Raw genomic sequence first — 19,103 nt, forward strand, 5'->3', positions numbered from 1 at the left:
GGTATTTTCCAGAAGGAGAATGCCTTTCTGAATGGAAAATTTGAACCAATGTACAAAAATCAAGTATGGAAGAGCCTGAAACTCTCTAACGTTCTTGATTATAAGCTTTATTAAAAGATGTTTTAAAAAGACAGGAAAGGATAACTCCTCCCTGGTAACTTCTGTAGCTTCAAGGACTCCACTGAAGAGAGGCAATGTAGCCCACAGTGAGAATTGTCTGCCCACAGCCTACAATTATATAATATTTAACACACACAAGGTCAGACTGCAAAATAATCTTTCCCCACTTTGGGAACTCTCTCGGGAAGAAGTAACGGATATCTATTAGAGCAACTGTTAGAACCAAAAGCCTTCATATAAATAAACCTCACAAGTTTACTATATTCAAAATGCCATATTAAACTGTGATACACTAATATTTCTTTGGATCAAATTATTAAATATGCAAGAGTTTAAATCACATCTCTAAATTGAAACTATGTTCCATTTTCCCTATGTCCAGAAAAAAAAAGCCAACTAAAAGCCTAACAAAACAGTATTTAAAGAAAAGACAATGCTTTGAAATAGTCTCAAAACTGCTGCTGCAATTTTCTTTGCAAAGCAACGTCTAGTAAAAAGCATCATCTCCAAAATACTCTTTTTAATTACGTATTGCCCTCTCACATCTGTAGGGTAGGACCACAGTTCTCTAAGGTCAGGCAACTGACTCACTCCTGAGAAACAGCAGTCCTGCACCTTCTCCCTCCTGCTCTTTCTTACACAGACCCCAGTTATACAGTCCACAAATAACTTCACCTAGTTAAGGTATGATTTTATCATGGAGATTCATTGCAGAAGCAAAATGAGACAAAATACGTGCTGCTGTTCTTAAAAGCTCATACGGAATTGCTTAGGGAAACAGCAGAGTACAAATTAATTTCTCAGTTTACAGCACACTCCAGAACAATTGAGAAGTCATTCACCACTAACCTAGCACTCCCAAAAGTGACTTCTTAAAAAAATATGCCACTCAAAAGAGTTAGAAAAAAGTAGCATAGACATAGAAACTGGAAGCACTCTTGTTGTGTGGCAGCATTTCGCATGACATGATGCCCACTAAGTCCTCGGCTCAAGTGTAACCTCACGGCAAAGACTAAGAAGAAATCTGAAACCAGAGGCAGATTTCAACAAAAGTACTTGCAATAAATAAGCAGGTTTTGCCCCCAAAATGCCTCTAGATCCTGACTAAAACCACCATCTAAAGAGTTGCCTCTCAACTATACAATTCCAAGTTGTTTTGACTCTGTTTTCCAAATGTAAAGAAAAGTTCACACATAAGAATCATGGAAAAAAAGCTGTCACACCAAAGAGCTAGTACAATTTCTCAAGTTCCAGCTCACATGGCCATGGCTGTGATCAAATCTTGTTTCATCAGAGAGATGACAATCGAACAGCCCATACCTCCTTGCAGCTACCCAGCTCAGGAGTCTGGGCATTTTATGCAGGCTCTTTCAGCACTCCTTCCTTTTCCTGCTTGTACTTATTATGTTCACTATTTTGCTTACCAAGTTAAAGCCTACAAATAACAAAACCACCTCCTAAATTAACCACAAAAATGTTACTACCTACACTGTAGCCCAAGCAAATCCTGACAATACTAGCTTAAAATATAACAAACTTCCCCTCCAGAAAATCCCAAACACAAACCAAAACTGGCCACAAACGAAACTTCAGCACTTGAATAGGTATGTCCTACTGGAAACATCTGAAAATTTTAGTGCTGTTCTTTTTTCTTTCAATTGAGTACAGATTTTCTTGAGCATAGTCCAAATAATCACAAATTGTTTATCAAATCAGATTTAGTTAATGGCTGTTTTCCTTCCTACTGAGCTGGAATAATGGTCTGGGGAATTAAGGCTATGCTTAACAAGAGCCGACAACCTGAGCATACAGCATTATGCAGCAGGTACTCTGACCCTAAGTACACCAGGGATGGAGCTGAGGTCCAGGAGGAGCCTATCTTAAGAGGACGGGGTTGTCCATGTTGTGGCAATCCCTGGAAATCTTCACTGAGGATCCCTCAGCGCAGGGATCAGGAAGATGACAAAATTAAGCAGGGATCAAAAGAAAGCTTACCTTTCTTGAAAATGGGCTATATTTATCATTGTAAAGCCAAGTGTGTAATAAAACGTATGATAAATGTATAACAAACAGGATGTATCAGGTCACAATCCAAGCTAATACACACCTGGAGTTACAATAGGGTCCGATGTGACAAATTTCTGACATGATCAAGAAGAGGAACCACTGATGGAACATTTCTTGACATAGCTTAACGTTAATAACCCTAACAAGGGGTTTCCATACTGTTAAAGTCACGTCATTTCTGCAAGTAAAAGACTTGCTTTAATCTTATCACAAAAGATTTTCAAATTACATGTATTCTCTTCTATAACACTTTTGAAATGACAGCAAGATGGAAAAAATCCTATCCTATATTATTAATGCCATTTTAAACAATGCTGGAATGGGTGCACATGTACATGTGGCTGCACGTGCCCTAGCAGGTCCTCATTAGGGAAAATTATAATCTGTATTGTGCATCTAAATTGACAGAACCTCCTTCACAGAGTCTAGCTCATAGTATACAGGATGTGATATAACTAGAGAAGAAAGACAAGTTTCTGAGCATAAATGCCTTACCTTAGACCTGGGATAAAAACAAAAGATACCACACAGAAACCAAGCAGAACAATTGCTCTCAGTTACATATGTATGAATTACATGTAGAAAAACACCTATAAAGTATAAAACCCAGCTGGCCTAGTAAAACATATCACTTCTACCTACAAAATGCTCCTTGCCCTTCTTCTGACACCCACCCCACCCTGGCTATAACAAAACACCACGGCTCCAGGGAGCCAGGAGAGCAGGCATAGCCATCCCAAAAGAGATTTACTTCCCTAGATGTAAGCTAGACAGAGGCAAGCTGAAGTGCACTGTTATTGCATCTATTATGCTTTCAGCTATTCTCATGTTCACAACCCAATAAAATAGCTAGCAATAAAGCCATCGCCTGATGGTTATTAAAATATTTTGCACAGTTCAACTGTCTTTGTTATCAGATTAAAGTCAGAAATAGGAAAGGGTACCATATTGTGCTGCAAAAGCCTGTTTATAGCATAAAGTTAGTAAGTCAACATGTTAAGAGAAAGTATAGCAGAAGTCAAGGCATCACTGTCTTCATATTTAAATGCTTTTCTAGTTGAAAACCCATTTTAAACCTTAGCAAAAGAGGCAGAAAACCAGCTGAAGTGTAATGGTGGGTGGAACTGGATCACACTAACACTAAACTTTTTGCAGCCATATTACAGGGTGAATTTTCAATTATCCCATTCTAAAGAAAACACAGGATGGGAAAGCAAACTTTCTTCGGGAAAACAACAAACAGCACTCTGACACATGACCCCTAGGAATCCCTACTCTTACCATTACATTTTTACTCAATTTACTAAACAGGAATTCATACGCAGCCAATGACAAACTGCTACTTGGCTGACCTACTCCAGAAAGTTTAAAGGGTTTATGTGAACGTATTTTAAAACTTGGACACATCAGGATGGTCAAGTTATGATACAGGGGCAAGTCCATTATAGCTATTCCTGCACAAGCTCAGGGAACACCAGCTAAGGAGGTTAGCACAACTGAAACATGCACAGGAAACTGTCACCATGGATAAGCTGAGAAACTGCTCCCTATGCCTTACCACTTGAGATAAGAATATCATCTTGAAGTTCAGCAGAACACTTCTGCAGACCAATGAAATCACCTGCCCTTCATTCTCCCTCCATGCAAATACCATGGTTTAGGCTTCACATCTGTGATTAAACCAGAGCAGTTTCCCATATAAACCCGCCCTATAATTACCTGATGGTAGACCTGTATGACCACTGTGGTTACTCTGAAAGTCTGGGAGCTTTGGACTCTTTTTGTGTTGCTGTATTTTCCACAAATATACACAAATAAGCACCTTACCTGAATAGAAAATGTTGATTTTGGCAAGTTCTTTCTCACAGGTTTGGAAGAACTTCTCTTCAAACGTGGCAAAACATCTTTTCACTGTGTCTTCATCTGTGTCTATAAAACAAAAGTTTTAACAAAAGCAGATAAGAACAATTTTCTAAGTGGCTGCCATGGAAATATTTCTTCAGAGTAAATCCACCTTCTTTGTTATATAGAGAAGGAAGAACAGTAAGGCCCTAAAGGTTCTGAGGGAACACATATTTGCCTATAAAAGGAATTATACAAAGATTAAGAGGTAAAAACTCATAAGCAGTAACTGCATCTTGGCCGAAGTTTTCATCATCTTTTTTGATCCTTCAAGTGTTATTGCAGATCTCACATCCTTGATTTCCAATTCCTAACCCAGCTTGTGCAACTGCACCTGTAGAGCCATCCTGGATCAAGACTGATCTTTGTATCTGCAGGACCTTTTTTAAAAGGCATCTTACCTACCATCACGAAGTCACCCACTGCAAAGCTGCACACCAGTGAAAAGGAAACATCATACCACATCCCCACCTGCCCACTTCTGCTGGCTCCTGCATTCTGAAGCCACCTCTCACCTGCTACATCAATCCAGAACAAAGCCACACAGCCACTGCAGGGGTGGTCTCCTTCCTCCCTCCCACACCACTTCTCCAACCATGTGGTAAGCCAATTCAGGGAAAGATCTTCCAACCAAAACAAAAGCAGATTAAGCAGAATAACCACTCTCAACATGCTAGCACTATATGTCAGGGTTAAGTTACACTTACCCACCCAGAAGGAGCTCTACTCTCCAGTCTAGGGCACTGGCAAGTTCTCCAATACTAACTTTAGTGAAAGCAAACCTCTTTATCAAAGATAAGAGTTTATGATCTTCTTATGTTCTTCCTCCCCTAGATATACTGCAGCAGAAAGCCAAGTACCATCAGTGCTGCATGTTCATGCCATGCCCTTTCCAGACTGTCACTTCCCCCGGAGATTCACCAGCATTCAGAACACTGCAGCACACTTTGCACTGGGACTTGTATATAGGACCTAAACCTACCACAAGCACTGGTCTTGCTCTTGAAGAACAAAGCTGCCTGTGAAAAGTATTCATCCTAACTTAGCAAATGGCATTTAGAAGTGCAGAGTTTTTAACTAAAGGCTTCTTCTGACCTCCCAGGAGGACTTGATGGTTCAGCTACCACTCCTCTCATCACTGTAATCCTCCAAATACAAAACTAAAATATGCCTGACAAGTACATGGGAAACTATGTGGAAAGTATCTTCTTCCCACAAAAGAAAAACTTCATCTCACAAGCAAAGTTTAAAGGAAGAGGCCTAAACTACGGCAATGATGAACAGACCCACGGTCCTGCCTCCCTGCCGCTCTGGGACTGTTCTAACTCTTGGAAAAGTTATGCACAATTTACAATTCCATAATTATAGTAAAATTCTGATATTAAAGCAGCAATTTGGTCACTTTGTTATAAAATTACAGCACAGCATCTCCAGAAGTGCAGAATTTCAAAGACAGAATGAATTTTCTAATAATTAAGAAATTAGTTTAATGAGTAAAAAACTCAAAGACAACACACTATAATTACAAATTTTAGCACTGTTCTATCCAAATGTTCCTAATGCTGCAATAAAGCACTCTTCATAACCCCCATAGTTAGTTCCTGAATTTCAGCCTTACAGTCTGAAAAAGTTAGTGTTATTACAGAGAGGAAAAATAACATTTTATTATAGCTTTAATAACATCAAGAAATAGATTTTGAAATACATGTTATTAAACTGAAAAGATGAGTGTCTTCAGAAAAGTTTCACTTACTAGCAGTACTATACACTGTAACAACTAGGAAAACTTTTTCTTTTAGCATTAATTTTTTAGGTAAAAATCACCTCAAAGTAGTATTAATCACGAGACTATTTAAACACAAAACTTTTAGCATTCAGGATTTTCTGGGTTTTCACGTTTGTGGCTCTGATATTAAACACCATAAACCTACAAACACTTTAGTATCATTTTTAAGGGTTTGTATAGAAAGGCAAATAACACAAGACTGCAGGGACAACCTTGGAAGAAGTCTGTTGTCTTTTGGGGTTTGATTATGCTTTAAAGAATGAAATGGGGGGAAAAAAACCCACCAAACAACAGTCTTGCACCAATGATGGGTGTTTACAACTCCGCTACCCAATGGCTTGTAGAAAAGAATTTGCAAGGGCTCCAAAGGCTGTTCCAAACTCCAGGTTTAGGCTCCTGGGGTCCCTTTATTACCTGACATTTATACTTGCAGATTCACAGCTACTCCCAAGGCCAAGGTCTCCCTCCCTTATGCAAACAAACCCTGAAATGACAGGGCTCCAACTCTTCTTTGCTTAAGAAAAGCCAGAGCAGCCCCAAGGTGTCATTACACCCCTGCTCCAGGTCATTGGCCCGATGCAGACTTCGCAGAACTGAACACTCATGCGCCTCAAGTGCTCCTGCTCAGCCCAATGGCTCAACACTCTTTGTGGGCAGCCTTAAAACCAGAAGGTCAGAAAATAACTCTGGCTTTGAGGCTGGTAACTTCTAACAGTAGAGTCACAGCGGTTGCGATATCCCACCCTGGAACCCTGAAAGGTCAATCTGAACTTGCCTGCAAGAGCTCTAATCCTTGAACCCAACAGCCTCAAATGCAGGCAGACAAAACACAAATAGGCAGTGAAGCAATAGAAATTACTATGCAATACTTCATATGCAGAGATTTTATTCACTAGCTGCCTAAAGCTTTTCAAGTAACAGTGACCAGGCAGTATCAAAACAGAGCTGACTCTTAAGGAAGGACCTGAAGAGCAAATTCTTCAGCCCAAAGAGTTTACATATTTCTAGCAGAAAACCTTCCCTATACAGGCTTTCTGACATGGGGTAATCAGCATTTCCTGCCTTTAAAAATAAGTCATATAGAAATAAAAGCACACAGTGTTTTCCTGCTTCGGAAACACCAAACCACTTCCCTTATCACTGGTTTCTAGGTTTCAGTAAATTTACAAAGCAAAAATAAAACCAAGGAAGTTTTTAAACTTCAGACACTGGAACTATCCAAGAACTAACAACAACAACAACAAAAAATCAGGAAGTTCCATGCAGTCAAAATATCACCTTTTAAAATAGGGAAAAGCTCAGCAAATTAACATACTGTTAAACTAACACAATCAATGCCAAATACATGAAGAAAAATCTTGTTTTGCAATTACTGACCACTTCAGGAAATTATAATTAAGTGTATTAAGCAGTTTGACTATCTCTGAAGTTTGGAAAAGGAAAATGGGCTTTAAAACACAAACCAACCACTACTGGAAGACCTTCCAAAAACCTTGAGCTCAGGAATTCAGGTCTCTATTTCGACCTCAAAACATCGCTGACTCAGAGGAAAACAAGTTCTATACAAACTATTCAAAATCCTTCTCCAAATGTCAAACACCTTCTTACAAAAGATTCTGCAGACCATGGTGGATGCCAGCTTTAAAAATCAGGATTCTCTGTGAAGAAAAGGTTTCCCTTTGGTCCCATTCCCACTGCAGTTCAGTCATTTAGCTGCAATAATAGACAAGTGCTGCCAAGGCTACTGCCTTTATTTATTTATTTTCCCCCCAAGGCTAGGACAGGACAACGTTTTTTGCCATGAGAAAATCACAGTGCCAGAAACTGGCCTTGGATTCAGAAGCTCCATGACAACAGAAGCTGTTTTTAAAAGGCATCCAGTTATTGCTGCCAAGAAGGGCCAGTGGTAAGCTTCCTTTTGTCCTTTCTCTATAGCCCTAATTCTCAATTTACCCTAAGCTCCATGAAGTTGCCATGAACAAGGTTGCCAAGAAGATAGTCTGATCAATATTGCATCTCCACAACCTCATCTTCCTATGCAATTTCCTGCTGTGAATAAAGTAAGCCTAGAAGGCTCTTGCTTTCCTTGCAAAGCCAAGTGGTGAACCAGCAGTGATCTGGATGTACTCCCCTATCACCACACTTCCTAGTTTGCAGAGAGTTCAGACACTGGCACACCTTAAATAGAGCATGAAGTTAAAAATTAACACTCAAGTTATATCTGACACCGTCCTAAGCACTCATTTGTCAGCGCATCTGTGAACTGTTATTCAATTTCTCATTTTCTGCAGATCTACTGTATAAACAAATGATCAGCATCCTGATCAGCTTTACTTACTTCAGTGAAAGAAAACACACAGTAAAAGTTTTCTATGTTAGAGCTGCACCCTCTAAAAGCATTCATTTAAAAACATCCTTCGGTCTATCATGCTGAATTTTAAGGGACATTTAACTAAAAAGTATTAATTAGCTTTGTTACGAGATCAGCACAGGTTTAGTTCTTCAAATCACCTTCTGTTTTATCTGAGTAAGATTACTTCAACACTTCAGCTAGAGAGGACGCAATTTTATTTATCAGGAGGACTCTGCCGTCTATTCAGTTAAAAAAAAGGTCAAACTCAACATTAGCATTAAACACACTTTCTTGTTCCCAGGTATGTGAAGACAGTAACTGCTTATACCTGGAGGCTCAAGGGCACAAGGTGGGGGGGAGGCCACTTTCATTACCAGTCAAAATTCTAGCAAAGTGGGTCACTATAATGAAAACCCGTATCTGTTTCCAAACCCCTATCAGCTTTGTCCGTCTACCCAGCCATGACAATTTTCTAACACTCTTGGCAGTTCTGCAGCACCAAAATTATACAGCTCTCCAACCTTTTACACAGAGTAGTGGAAAATTTACAACTAGAATCAAACTGTGTAGTACACAAATGCAAGGACGACAATTATCTTTACACCTCTAATGCGTCATCCTCATGTTTATGGGGGTATTTTTCCAAAGGAAAGGTTCTTTCGCAAGGCAACTCCCTCCCGACAGAAAGCCACACCTGGGTCAGCTGCAAATTGGATCACTCACTGAAAGCTTCCAATAAATTAATTACTCACCATGTATTTTCAGGTCCAATCTTGTGGCAAATAAAATTTGGTATGAGAAGACTTCTAAGTGCTTACAGAACAGATATGGAGATTTCTTTCTAGGACATGCTCTTGCTATAGGAGGAGGAAGGAAGCCAACTCTGCTTGCAAATAAGGAACATCTGCATTCATGTTTTTCCAACTTAGCTTCTGAGCTGCAAATTGTACATACATACATAATGGTGTGCATCTCTCTTGAAATTTATTCCACCAACAAAAAGTTGACCTCAAATTAAAATACTATGAGATCAGCAAGAAAGGTTTATGCACAAGTTAATATTAAAAAAAAAAATTCATAGCAGGCTATACCTACTTTTCTAAACCATCATGGATGAGCTGGTCAGCTCTCCACTTAATGATCACTTTAGACCAGATTAGACTTGGTTATTAAATTATGTTATTAAATTAATATATTAAATTATATCCAGTAATAAAAAATGACCACTCAGGTAGCAAACGAGGCTGGTGTTGCCTGTACATGCAGTGTTTATGTGTGGGTGGGGAAGGAGAAGGCAAGAACGGCTGCAGTCACCAACACATGTCCTCTCAGGTTTTGGTTCCCCATTTTGTTGTTTTTAACAACTGACCCAGAATGAATGGAATCTATGTCGAAATACATTTAGAAATTATGATTTTCAGGTTGGTAAAATTTTTGTGTCCTTATTTTTAGGTTGTATCACTGATATCTCATGAAGTACTCATGAACTCATGAACTTCTTCTCAGTGAGGGTGACAGAACACTGGAACAGGCTGCCCAGGGAGGTTGTGGAATCTCCTTCTTTGGAGACATTCAAAACCCGCCTGGACACGTTCCTGTGTAACCTTATCTAGGTGTTCCTGCTCCGGCAGGGGGATTGGACTAGATGATCTTTTGAGGTCCCTTCCAATCTCTAACATACTGTGATACTGTGAAGTATTCTTGTAGATGGTTTATTTAGCTGAAAAAAAAAGCAACCTCCACAACCAGTGTACAAGCTAGATATCCAACCAAGAGCCTACTATGAAATATTTATATTTGTGACTCTATAAACAGATTCTAAAGGAATAACAGCATCCTGGTATGAACTTCAGGTGCAGAAAAAGCAGGCAATGCAGTACCAGATGTGAGAAGACAGCTGTAGGCCAGCTGGCTGGCTTATTAGCTTTGTAGCTCAAAGTGTCAGGTTTTGTAGTCTGCAGGGTAGCTGCACAGCTGTTCTACAGGTTCACTTCTTCAGGCAAGTACCTAGCACACATAAGAAGTCATCCTGCAAACAAAGGCGGCGGCACCAGACTTTGTCAGCTATTACAAAGAAGTCACTAATGCGAGAGCAAATCTCCTGGAAAAAGCACAGTTACACAAGCATTTACTGTGACAAGAGCTCCACAAGGCCAACTGTGCAATGATGCTTCAAACCTGACCTGTTCCAAATTCTCTTATTTCAGAGAAAAAAGATTCTAACCCTTCAGCAAATATGTAAAAAAGCATGGCTAGTGCACCTGGAAGAGGATCTAAGTAACTACTTCCAAAGTAGCTGGAGCGGGGGGCGGCAAGAGGAGCGCAGAAAGCCCAACGAGGTTGACACAGCTTTGGAGCAGAGATGACCCCAAGCCTCTGTAAGCTTACCTCCTAGCTGTCCCCTGTTCTGCTGCTATAATTGACCACTGTTGTCTGAATTTGCAAACTGCCAGTGCTGTCTCAGCTTTGGGATTATGCCTTCATTCTGTTTGTGTATGTGACCATGACGCTTCAATGATTTTACAGTGTTTCGCTTCTGAACCATTGGGAAAAATCAATATGCCCAGGAGAATTACAGAACCTAGGCTATGTGGTACTTCAGATTTGAGGGCCAGCAAGGCATAAGCATGTGATGGGGGGGGGCGGGGGGGGAGCCGGTATTGTTAATAGAGGAGGACAGACCTGGATGCCAGGAGACATTGTACAGTGACAGCACTCTAAATACCTGCCTTCCCTTGTTAAGAACAACCTTTAAATTCTTACCTTTTTCAAGAAGGAAAGTAACAATTCACTATGTGCTTTTGCAGAAGTTTCTTAATAAGCTAGACCAGAAATCCTGCCATGCACTTAAGGGTGAAGAAAAGATGGTCAACCAGAGCTAAGAATCCAGATGAAATCTCACATTGACCATTAGCAGACTCCCAAGATAAAAAACGGAGAATAACAGCATTAAGTCAGTGCATACAAGGACCTGTCCAGACATAAAGGTAACGGACGCACAGTTTAGACAAGTAAGTGGCAATGCAAACAGAGGTACTGCAGTGTTGTGGAATTAGCAGGATCACAGTAGGATAGTTCTTCATTACACAACACACCTGTGCATTCCTCAAGCTGCTGGTCTTCTGCCTTGAGTTCTGGCTTTCACTTGAAGGAGACAAGACAGCAGCAATTACAGTTGCACCAAAAAAACCCTATATCAGTTTACACATTTGAGGTTAAGTAATGCTGAGATACTCCAGCCTCTTATGAGCAAGAGGTCTGAACTAGCCTGTACACCTCTGACAGATGCTACATGAGATAAGAGTTCAGCACTGCCATCCGTTCTTTCTGCAAAGAGAGATCTTTCATTAGCCTTTAATCTGAGCAATGTTGCATCTGAAAGTTTTTCCTCCTTAATGATGGGGCCACCAAACTAAAAAATTACCAGTATCTGTTCATGCTGTTAAGATCCACTGAATGAGCCTCAAGGAAATAAGCACAGCTGTGTTTTATATGGGTATAAAACCAAAACAAAACAAAGGGAAAAAAAAAAAAAGAAAGAAAAAAAAAATCCTTCTACTAATTCACATGGGTGGCAATAAGGACGCTTCCCTAAGCTGCCCAACTTGGTCCTTAACCCAACTGAACATTCAAAACCAAAGAATGTCACAAAAGCACACATGGAAAACCAAGACCAGAACTGTTTATTTAAAATCAGGGGCTTGGAGTTTATATTGAAATTTCTGCTTATATTCACCCACCCCACACTTCTCTTCAGCCTGGCAAAACTCAGTCCCTGCCCATGGCAGGGGGTTGGAACTACATGATCTTTAAGGTCCCTTCCAACCCAACCCATGCTATGATTCTGTGAATTAAGAAAATCCTCTGCTGATAATCAGTACGAGTGCTAGGGCTTCCTGACCTTTTAAGCCAAGTGCATTTAAACAAATAGATATGTAAGCTCCAGGAAAGGGAGGGGAAGATCACCCCAGTCATATAGCTTTGGGCATTTGGGTCAGCCCCAAAGTGATGCAAGAAATTACCATGAGGACTGGAAACAGCAGCAAGGGGCAATTAAAGGAAACTGAAATGCTCCAGTGATGAATATTGTAGGGATCCCTCACACTAAACAGCGAAAATACTTTTTCCCTGCCCCACCTCCTGAACGAAGGTCATACTTCATGGCATGGAAAGAGAAATAAGAGGAAACTTTTCAATCTTCTAAATGTGCATTCATATTTATCAAGACATTCAATCTTGTGAATATTTTAATCAACAAAAAAAAGATAAAACTTCAGTTCTCCTTCAGTAAGGACATAAAACTTCAAATAAAATGACTGTTTATGCTCCTTTTATTGAGCCTCCAGTTTTAATAGTTTTATTTCCAGAATTTTACTAAGCAACAGTAATTACCTTCTCATTAAAACTGCACAAAAACCTTCAGAACATCTGACATAACCTAAACCACAAGATAGGAATTAAAACAAAACTGAGTAATTACAGCCAGTTAAAAGAGTGGTGATAAAGACTTTATAAATCTTATATTATTAGATAAAGTCTTTTCTTCCACAAAAACTGCATGAAGAAGGAGAGATGTGGCATTTCCACTGCAGTTCCAGCTGCCCTTTATGCCCTCTCTCAGACACACACCGGATGCCCCTTCCCTTGCCCCTTCACTGCTGCTCATCCAAGTCCACAGTGAACCAGCTCAGAAAGTTAATCCAGTATTTAGAGTACTACTCAGCATTAGAACTAAAAAGCATTTAAAACTTATTTGATCAACAAACTAGTTTCTTGTGGTTTAGTACTCTGACCTTGCAGGTAAGGGAGGAGGCAGTGAGGAGGAGATTACCTCCCTGGCAGCAACTACCTGTTAGACTGATTTAACTGAAATACCAAATCACCCCCCTTCAACACATGTCTATCTCATAATGAGAGATGACTAAAAGCATTACCCCACAGCTCAGCTGACAAGGAGATGCTGGTAAAGCCAACACAACTCACTTGAGTTGAAATCACTATACCCTTGATATGAACACAGTAAATGTCTTGATTATTAGTTAAACAGATTGAACACGTTCAAGCTTTGGTCTTTTTCTCAACAGCATCTAACCTCCTGCCAACACTCCAGTTGCACGTGTGCCTCTAGTCTTCCCTTCCTTACAAACTCTGCAATGATGCATTCATGGCAAAAAGCCTTTCCTACCTTGGATACAAGCTGGCTAGTTCAGTGTACTCCAGGGCAAATGTTAAAATGCTTCTGAGGTATTTTAGAAGACTTTTAACTATTCTGAATAGGAATAAAAATAGTTATTTTAATTTAAAAATGTAATGCTTGAAAGAAGAAATAAGTTAGAAAACAAAGTAACATAAACTTTCACTGCAACGTGGTGTTAACCAAGTGACTGCAGCAATATTTTGCTATGGAGCTGTACTGGGACCTTTGAAACAGGCAACACCTTGATCAAAGTACTCTTGGACAGGATGGCTGCTCACTATCCCCTCCACATGTCCTTACAGGGATGTCTTCTGCTGGATCTGATGAGCCTTTCCAAGACACCTGTGATCACAGGTCATATCTGTACCAAAGATGCTCTACACATGACTAGCTAAGCAACAGGTCCAAGCTTCCATATGCTCCCTTGTGGACATTTTCCTTTGCCCACAGCCCCCATGGTGCAGATGACATTTGGTATGGCAACTGATGTACAAAGCAGAAAAAAAATCTTCTACTCAGAAAAGAACAGAAACGATTGAAAAAGTTTATACATGCATACCACCACAGACTTATCCTGTCACCCACTCATCTGAAGAACGAGATAAATGCACGGCAGAATCATCTTGAAAGGTAATTTAAGTCATCTTCTTTCAGTGCTTTCTCCCCCACTTCCTTTCTCCTTCTCTACATCAAATATCAACTTCTACAATGTACATATTTTTTCTTTCTTTTCCTTTATTCTTCAGGTTGTGCATGAGCGAGTCCTACAAGAAAATTTATGCTGAAATAAGAGCTCCAGAAACTATCAACACTGTCACAGTGATAAAGCCATCACTGCAAATGCAACCTGACAAGCCAATCACCTGTGCACCCTTACCACACTTGCCCAAACCTAAGCAGTTCTGCTGTTTGTCAGGATTGCAGGTAGTCACCAGCAGGATACACATTCCAGGAGCTTTTGGAAATGCTATCTTTTACTATTAAAACCATGCCCCATTCAGGCTTCTGCGTGCACACTGTGAGAACAAGCCCAACAGTCCAACAGCCCACTCCACAAGAAAGGCTGCCTGCCTATCAGAGTGCTTTAATAGCTGCAGAAACTGGACCCGCATCACTTCTTCTGGATTGATGAGTAACACAGAAGTAGAGGCAACAAATTAGTTTTTATAAAACCTCCCTATGGACTCAAGCACTGATTTGAGAGCCCGTTCTCACACCCAGTAATCTCAGATGCTCTGGCACAACTGTGCAACCAAATGACAATGTGCTGGAAAAGGTTATTTTCAACCTTCCTCAGTTCCCCTATGGACTCTGTCAGGCAGTTGTGAAAATAGCAGTGGAAGTATGAAAAATGGGCCAAAATAAGGCCTAAACCAAGCAGCAAAGTCAGTTTAAGGCAGAATAGGGAGAAGAGTAAGCTCCGACTACAGAGGTAGCATTTAGAGGGCATCAAAATATTTCATTTGAGGAAGCAAGCTATTTAAGCTCAGAGTTATTTCATCCTGCTGCTGCTAATTCAGTGTGTACATTGGCAAACCAGAGTCAGCACTGTTTTGCAAAGGGGAATCTTCTCCATAGCAGGCAGAAGGCCTCTTCTTTGTGTTACCTAAGCAAACACAACCCACATCCACAGGACTTCAGACTTTTCCAATGAAGCTTCCATACGACAACTGTTTCTGTTAAGAAACTCCCCTGCTTTCTCCTTGTTCTCCTCTGTCACTGCACATGGTGGTAACCACAGCGCCAGAACCACCCCAGAGCTTACAGGGACATTTTGCTCAGTTTGTGGCAACTGCTCTCTGCCTTGTGCAGCACCACAGAAATTGCCATTTCACAACAAGCTGTCAATTCATCTAACAAAACATCCCACTTCAGTAGTTACCAGTACTGGACAAAGCACTCTGCTACCTGCGAGTAAGCTCAAGAAAGCTTTGCAGTCCAGGACAACGATTTGCTTCCATTGCTGCTGATAAAATTGTGAGAAGCTACTTGTCTCCTCCTTTAAGTTGTCAGCTGTGATAATTACACCATTTCCCTAAAGATCTGCAGTAAGATCACAGTATTATTTTTTTTTTAATACAAGGGGGGTAGCAGAGCGTGCTTTCTGATCCTAACATTCCTGGGACAGGACACTGTGCAGAAGGGGAAAGCCTGCCCTGTGCAGCACACTGGCATCCCAGGAGAGACCCTGCTTGGTTGCGTTTGTCTGGGGAAAGCAGAAAAGGGTATTACAGCTAATTGGAAACATTTTGCATAATTGGAACTGATAAGAGACCTATACCCATCACTCCAGGAAACTATTTGCATCCTCTTAACAATTACAGCACCTACAAAATATCAGAAGTTAAGCAAAGAAAAAGGTACACTAATACTGGTGGTAAAAAACAGGTGAATAAATGGACCACCAACATTATAAAAAAAAAAAAATAACCCAACCCCCCAATACAATGATATTTTTAAACCTCATCTCAGGCACAGGAGAGCATTTTTGTTGTGGATATCGGGGGTGGGGGGAGGAGGGAAATGACAAAAGGAAGATTAACAGAACTGTGTCTTGGGAAAGACTTCAATTAATATTAAGAGCAACCAGAAAGACAAAACAAATGATGCAGAACCAACTACAGGCTCCCCATATAGAGGACATGAACGCACAGTACAAAGACAAGCCTACTTTAAACACGCTATCAATGGCTTAATTTCCCCCCAGGGAGTGAACACTACTCGAATTCATTTTTCCTTTTCTTATTTTACCAACTTGTAAGAGCAAACAGTTAGCAAGAAGATAATAAGCGAGCAGTTATCAGATGAAGAAAAACACGTTTCCAACGTGTATCAGAGAAATGACGCAGGCCTCAAGATTTTACCAGGAGACATTTTTACAGTCAGACCATGTTCAGGAAACACGAGAGCTTTTTAATTCTCACCAGTGTTTACATGTGTCTTCCCTAAATGTTTTGCACAATTTAAAATATCATTTTTCTTTCTAGATGATACAAGTCTAGTCCAAACACCAGTAAATAAGCAGCTACCTTAATGTTCATCTACTCAAGGCAGTAATTCTTCTGTTTTAATTCTTACACTATTACAGTGACAGATGTTGTAAGATCCTCACAACATTACAAAGCCTACCCAAGGTTATACTCCTCCTCGCTCACACATTAGCACAGCCACCCAGCTGAGCCCCACCCTGCTGCTCATTAAAAAATACGTATTGAAGCATGCCCGGAGACACTGCGGTGAATTCAAGATAAGCAGAAGTTCTCCAGTGCAGGTCTCTGCAAGTCTGGAGTTGTTTTCTTTTAAACACACCTTTAAGTAGCATCCCTTGCTTTCCCTTATTCTCAATCCTGTGCTTAAAGGGCTTGTTTAAATGCAGTTCCAGTAAAAGCACCGTTTCTCAGATGTCACTCTGCATTTGGAAGCTTTGTTATAATTTATATACATGGAAGGAATAAGCTATAGTTCAAATGCCCCTCCTTCAAAGAAAGAGAAAATGTTTTTCAAAGGAATTGATTTGAAAGTCTATGCCCACTTCAGCTCTTCAACAGAGCTACTGTGTTCAAGGGGTAATTTTAGTTTAAAATTAAAATGCAATGGAGACCAGGACTGCACTTGTTTGTCTGTATTCCAAGCCAATGTCTTTCTTTTTGCATAGCACAAGTCTCTAGCCAGAAACCACAAGGGCTGGGTATCTCCTCTTGGAGCATCCCTGCCAGACGGGAACGGGAATCCTTTTGAAAAGGATTTTTACACCCTAATGCGAAGAAAGATTTAGAGGCATGTGATTTCTCCCCACACACACACACATTTCCCCCAAGCTCAATGCACAGCACTGCTGGCACTTGGTAAATAAAAAGGCAAAAGGAACCATTCAGTAATTTCTATTGCTTTCAGAACAAAACCTGGTGGGAAGGGAATACACAAACTGCAGAAGTAACTGCCAACAGAAGGGTTTTGCATCCAGACACAAATTTTAAGTATGCTGAGGGGAAAAAAGCGAATGGCCAAACTTCCTAAGTCACTTCTTATTTACATTTCAAAGAATGCATTACAGAGCTAACACAATTAATTCTATTTTACCCCTATTTGTGCAGTGGCAAAAAGTGGCAGTAAGTCCCAGTTTCAGCATCAGCTCTGCAAATGGACAGAACAACAATATTTTCAATAGGCTATAGAGTAAATCATATATGGATAACTTCCCTGATTTACCTACGAACTGGCACCCTCTCAGGTGATACCAGCCATAAACAAACTAAAACATTCCGCAGTGGAAGTTATAAGCCATTCAAAGTAGCCAAGTCACAACACAGAAGTTCAGGATTAAGATGACAAACTTCAGCTTTACTCTGTAGTATCCCACACAAAAAAACCCCAAACAATTACATTTAGAACATTTTATTGTGTTGCTGTTCTAGGTGAAGGGCTGGACTTACTTTTAAAGACACTGAGGAGAGTGGAGAAACCCACAGGATACCAGGATTCACTTGCCCTCCCCTCTGCCCCAGTGAAAAAAGGTAAAACCCAGAAGTTGAGATAAGAACAGTTTAATAATTGAAACTGAGTAAAATATAATAATAATAATAGGGAAAAGAGAGAGGAATAACATTCAAGAAACGTAAGTGATGCACAATACAGTTGCTCACCACTCACTGACTGATGGCCCACCCATCAGGTATCGGTGGCTCCTGTACAACTCCCCCTCAGTTTCTATCCTGAGCATGACGTGCTGTGGTATGGAATACCCCTTTGGCTAGTTCAGGTCAGCTGTCCTAGCTCTACTCCCTCCCAGTTTCTTGAGGACCTCCTCACTGAAAAGTCCTTGACTTAACAGCAAGCACTATTTAGCAATTATTAAAACATTGGTGTGTTATCAACATCAGTCTCAGACAAAAGCCAAAACAGAGCACTGCACCAGATACTAAGAAAAAAATTAACCCTATCCCTGCTGAAACCAGGACAGCTAGGCTCCAGAAAATCTGGACCTAATGATGCACGTTCAAGCCAAACTGCACGGGGCACTCCCTTTCTAACAACAGCAAGCCTCAAAGCCGTTATTCTGATTCCCCTACCCATGCTTTCAGCTTTGTGGTAGTTTCCTCACAGAAAATTTTTAACGCAACAGATGACCGTAGCGTCCATAAACACTGCTCATGTAGCTGGCATGCTGCTAATCAACAGCCAGAGCAGATGGAATGCAAGTCTCCCAGCGAGGGGAGACAAGGAGGCTGTCACCATCCTGCTCCGAAAACGTAAATGAGCTATTATCAATTAGGAGCTAAATTCAGAGAGAATTTTGGTGAAAGGCAACACTTGAAGGTGTTTATGGGGAATCAATCTGCTCCATTTAAAACAAATCTACCATGCACTGCAAGATTATTCTATGCTGTTATATCTGTCAGCAATGCATTAGGCACAAGTTGTTAATGCCCTGATTTTATTTCCTGCAAGGATTTTAATTAAAGCTTTAAGCAAATTCCTCCATTAATGACAATTTGAGTAAGGACAGCCTTAAAGGTAATAGTATTTTCTTCTCACCAGAAGTATTCTTGGGGGGAAATATTCTGCAGGCTAGAATCAGCTCTCTTCAAAAGCAGAAGACAGAGGGAATGGAAAAAGCATCACACAAAGTCATATGGAAATGAAGTTCTGCTACAGCCATGCTGGTCTATACCAGCAAG

The 19,103-nt window shown here is 40.4% G+C and overlaps 1 protein-coding gene across 2 annotated transcripts in view; it reads right to left on the bottom strand.

Annotated features, from left to right (window-relative positions):
• Window positions 1–19,103, bottom strand: part of XPR1 (xenotropic and polytropic retrovirus receptor 1) — a 109,319-nt gene that overhangs the window by 31,830 nt on the left and 58,386 nt on the right. For both annotated transcript variants that reach the window (XM_061345563.1, XM_061345564.1), the window contains exon 3: window positions 4,015–4,116. In XM_061345563.1, coding sequence (XP_061201547.1) covers window positions 4,015–4,116 — 102 coding nt within the window. The remainder of the gene's footprint in view (window positions 1–4,014; window positions 4,117–19,103) is intronic.

Source organism: Neopsephotus bourkii, unplaced genomic scaffold (genome assembly GCF_033783945.1).
Source record: "Neopsephotus bourkii isolate Nb327-2 ecotype Australia unplaced genomic scaffold, CSIRO-AGI_Nbou_v1 NB_234, whole genome shotgun sequence".
Classification (NCBI taxonomy): domain Eukaryota; kingdom Metazoa; phylum Chordata; class Aves; order Psittaciformes; family Psittacidae; genus Neopsephotus; species Neopsephotus bourkii.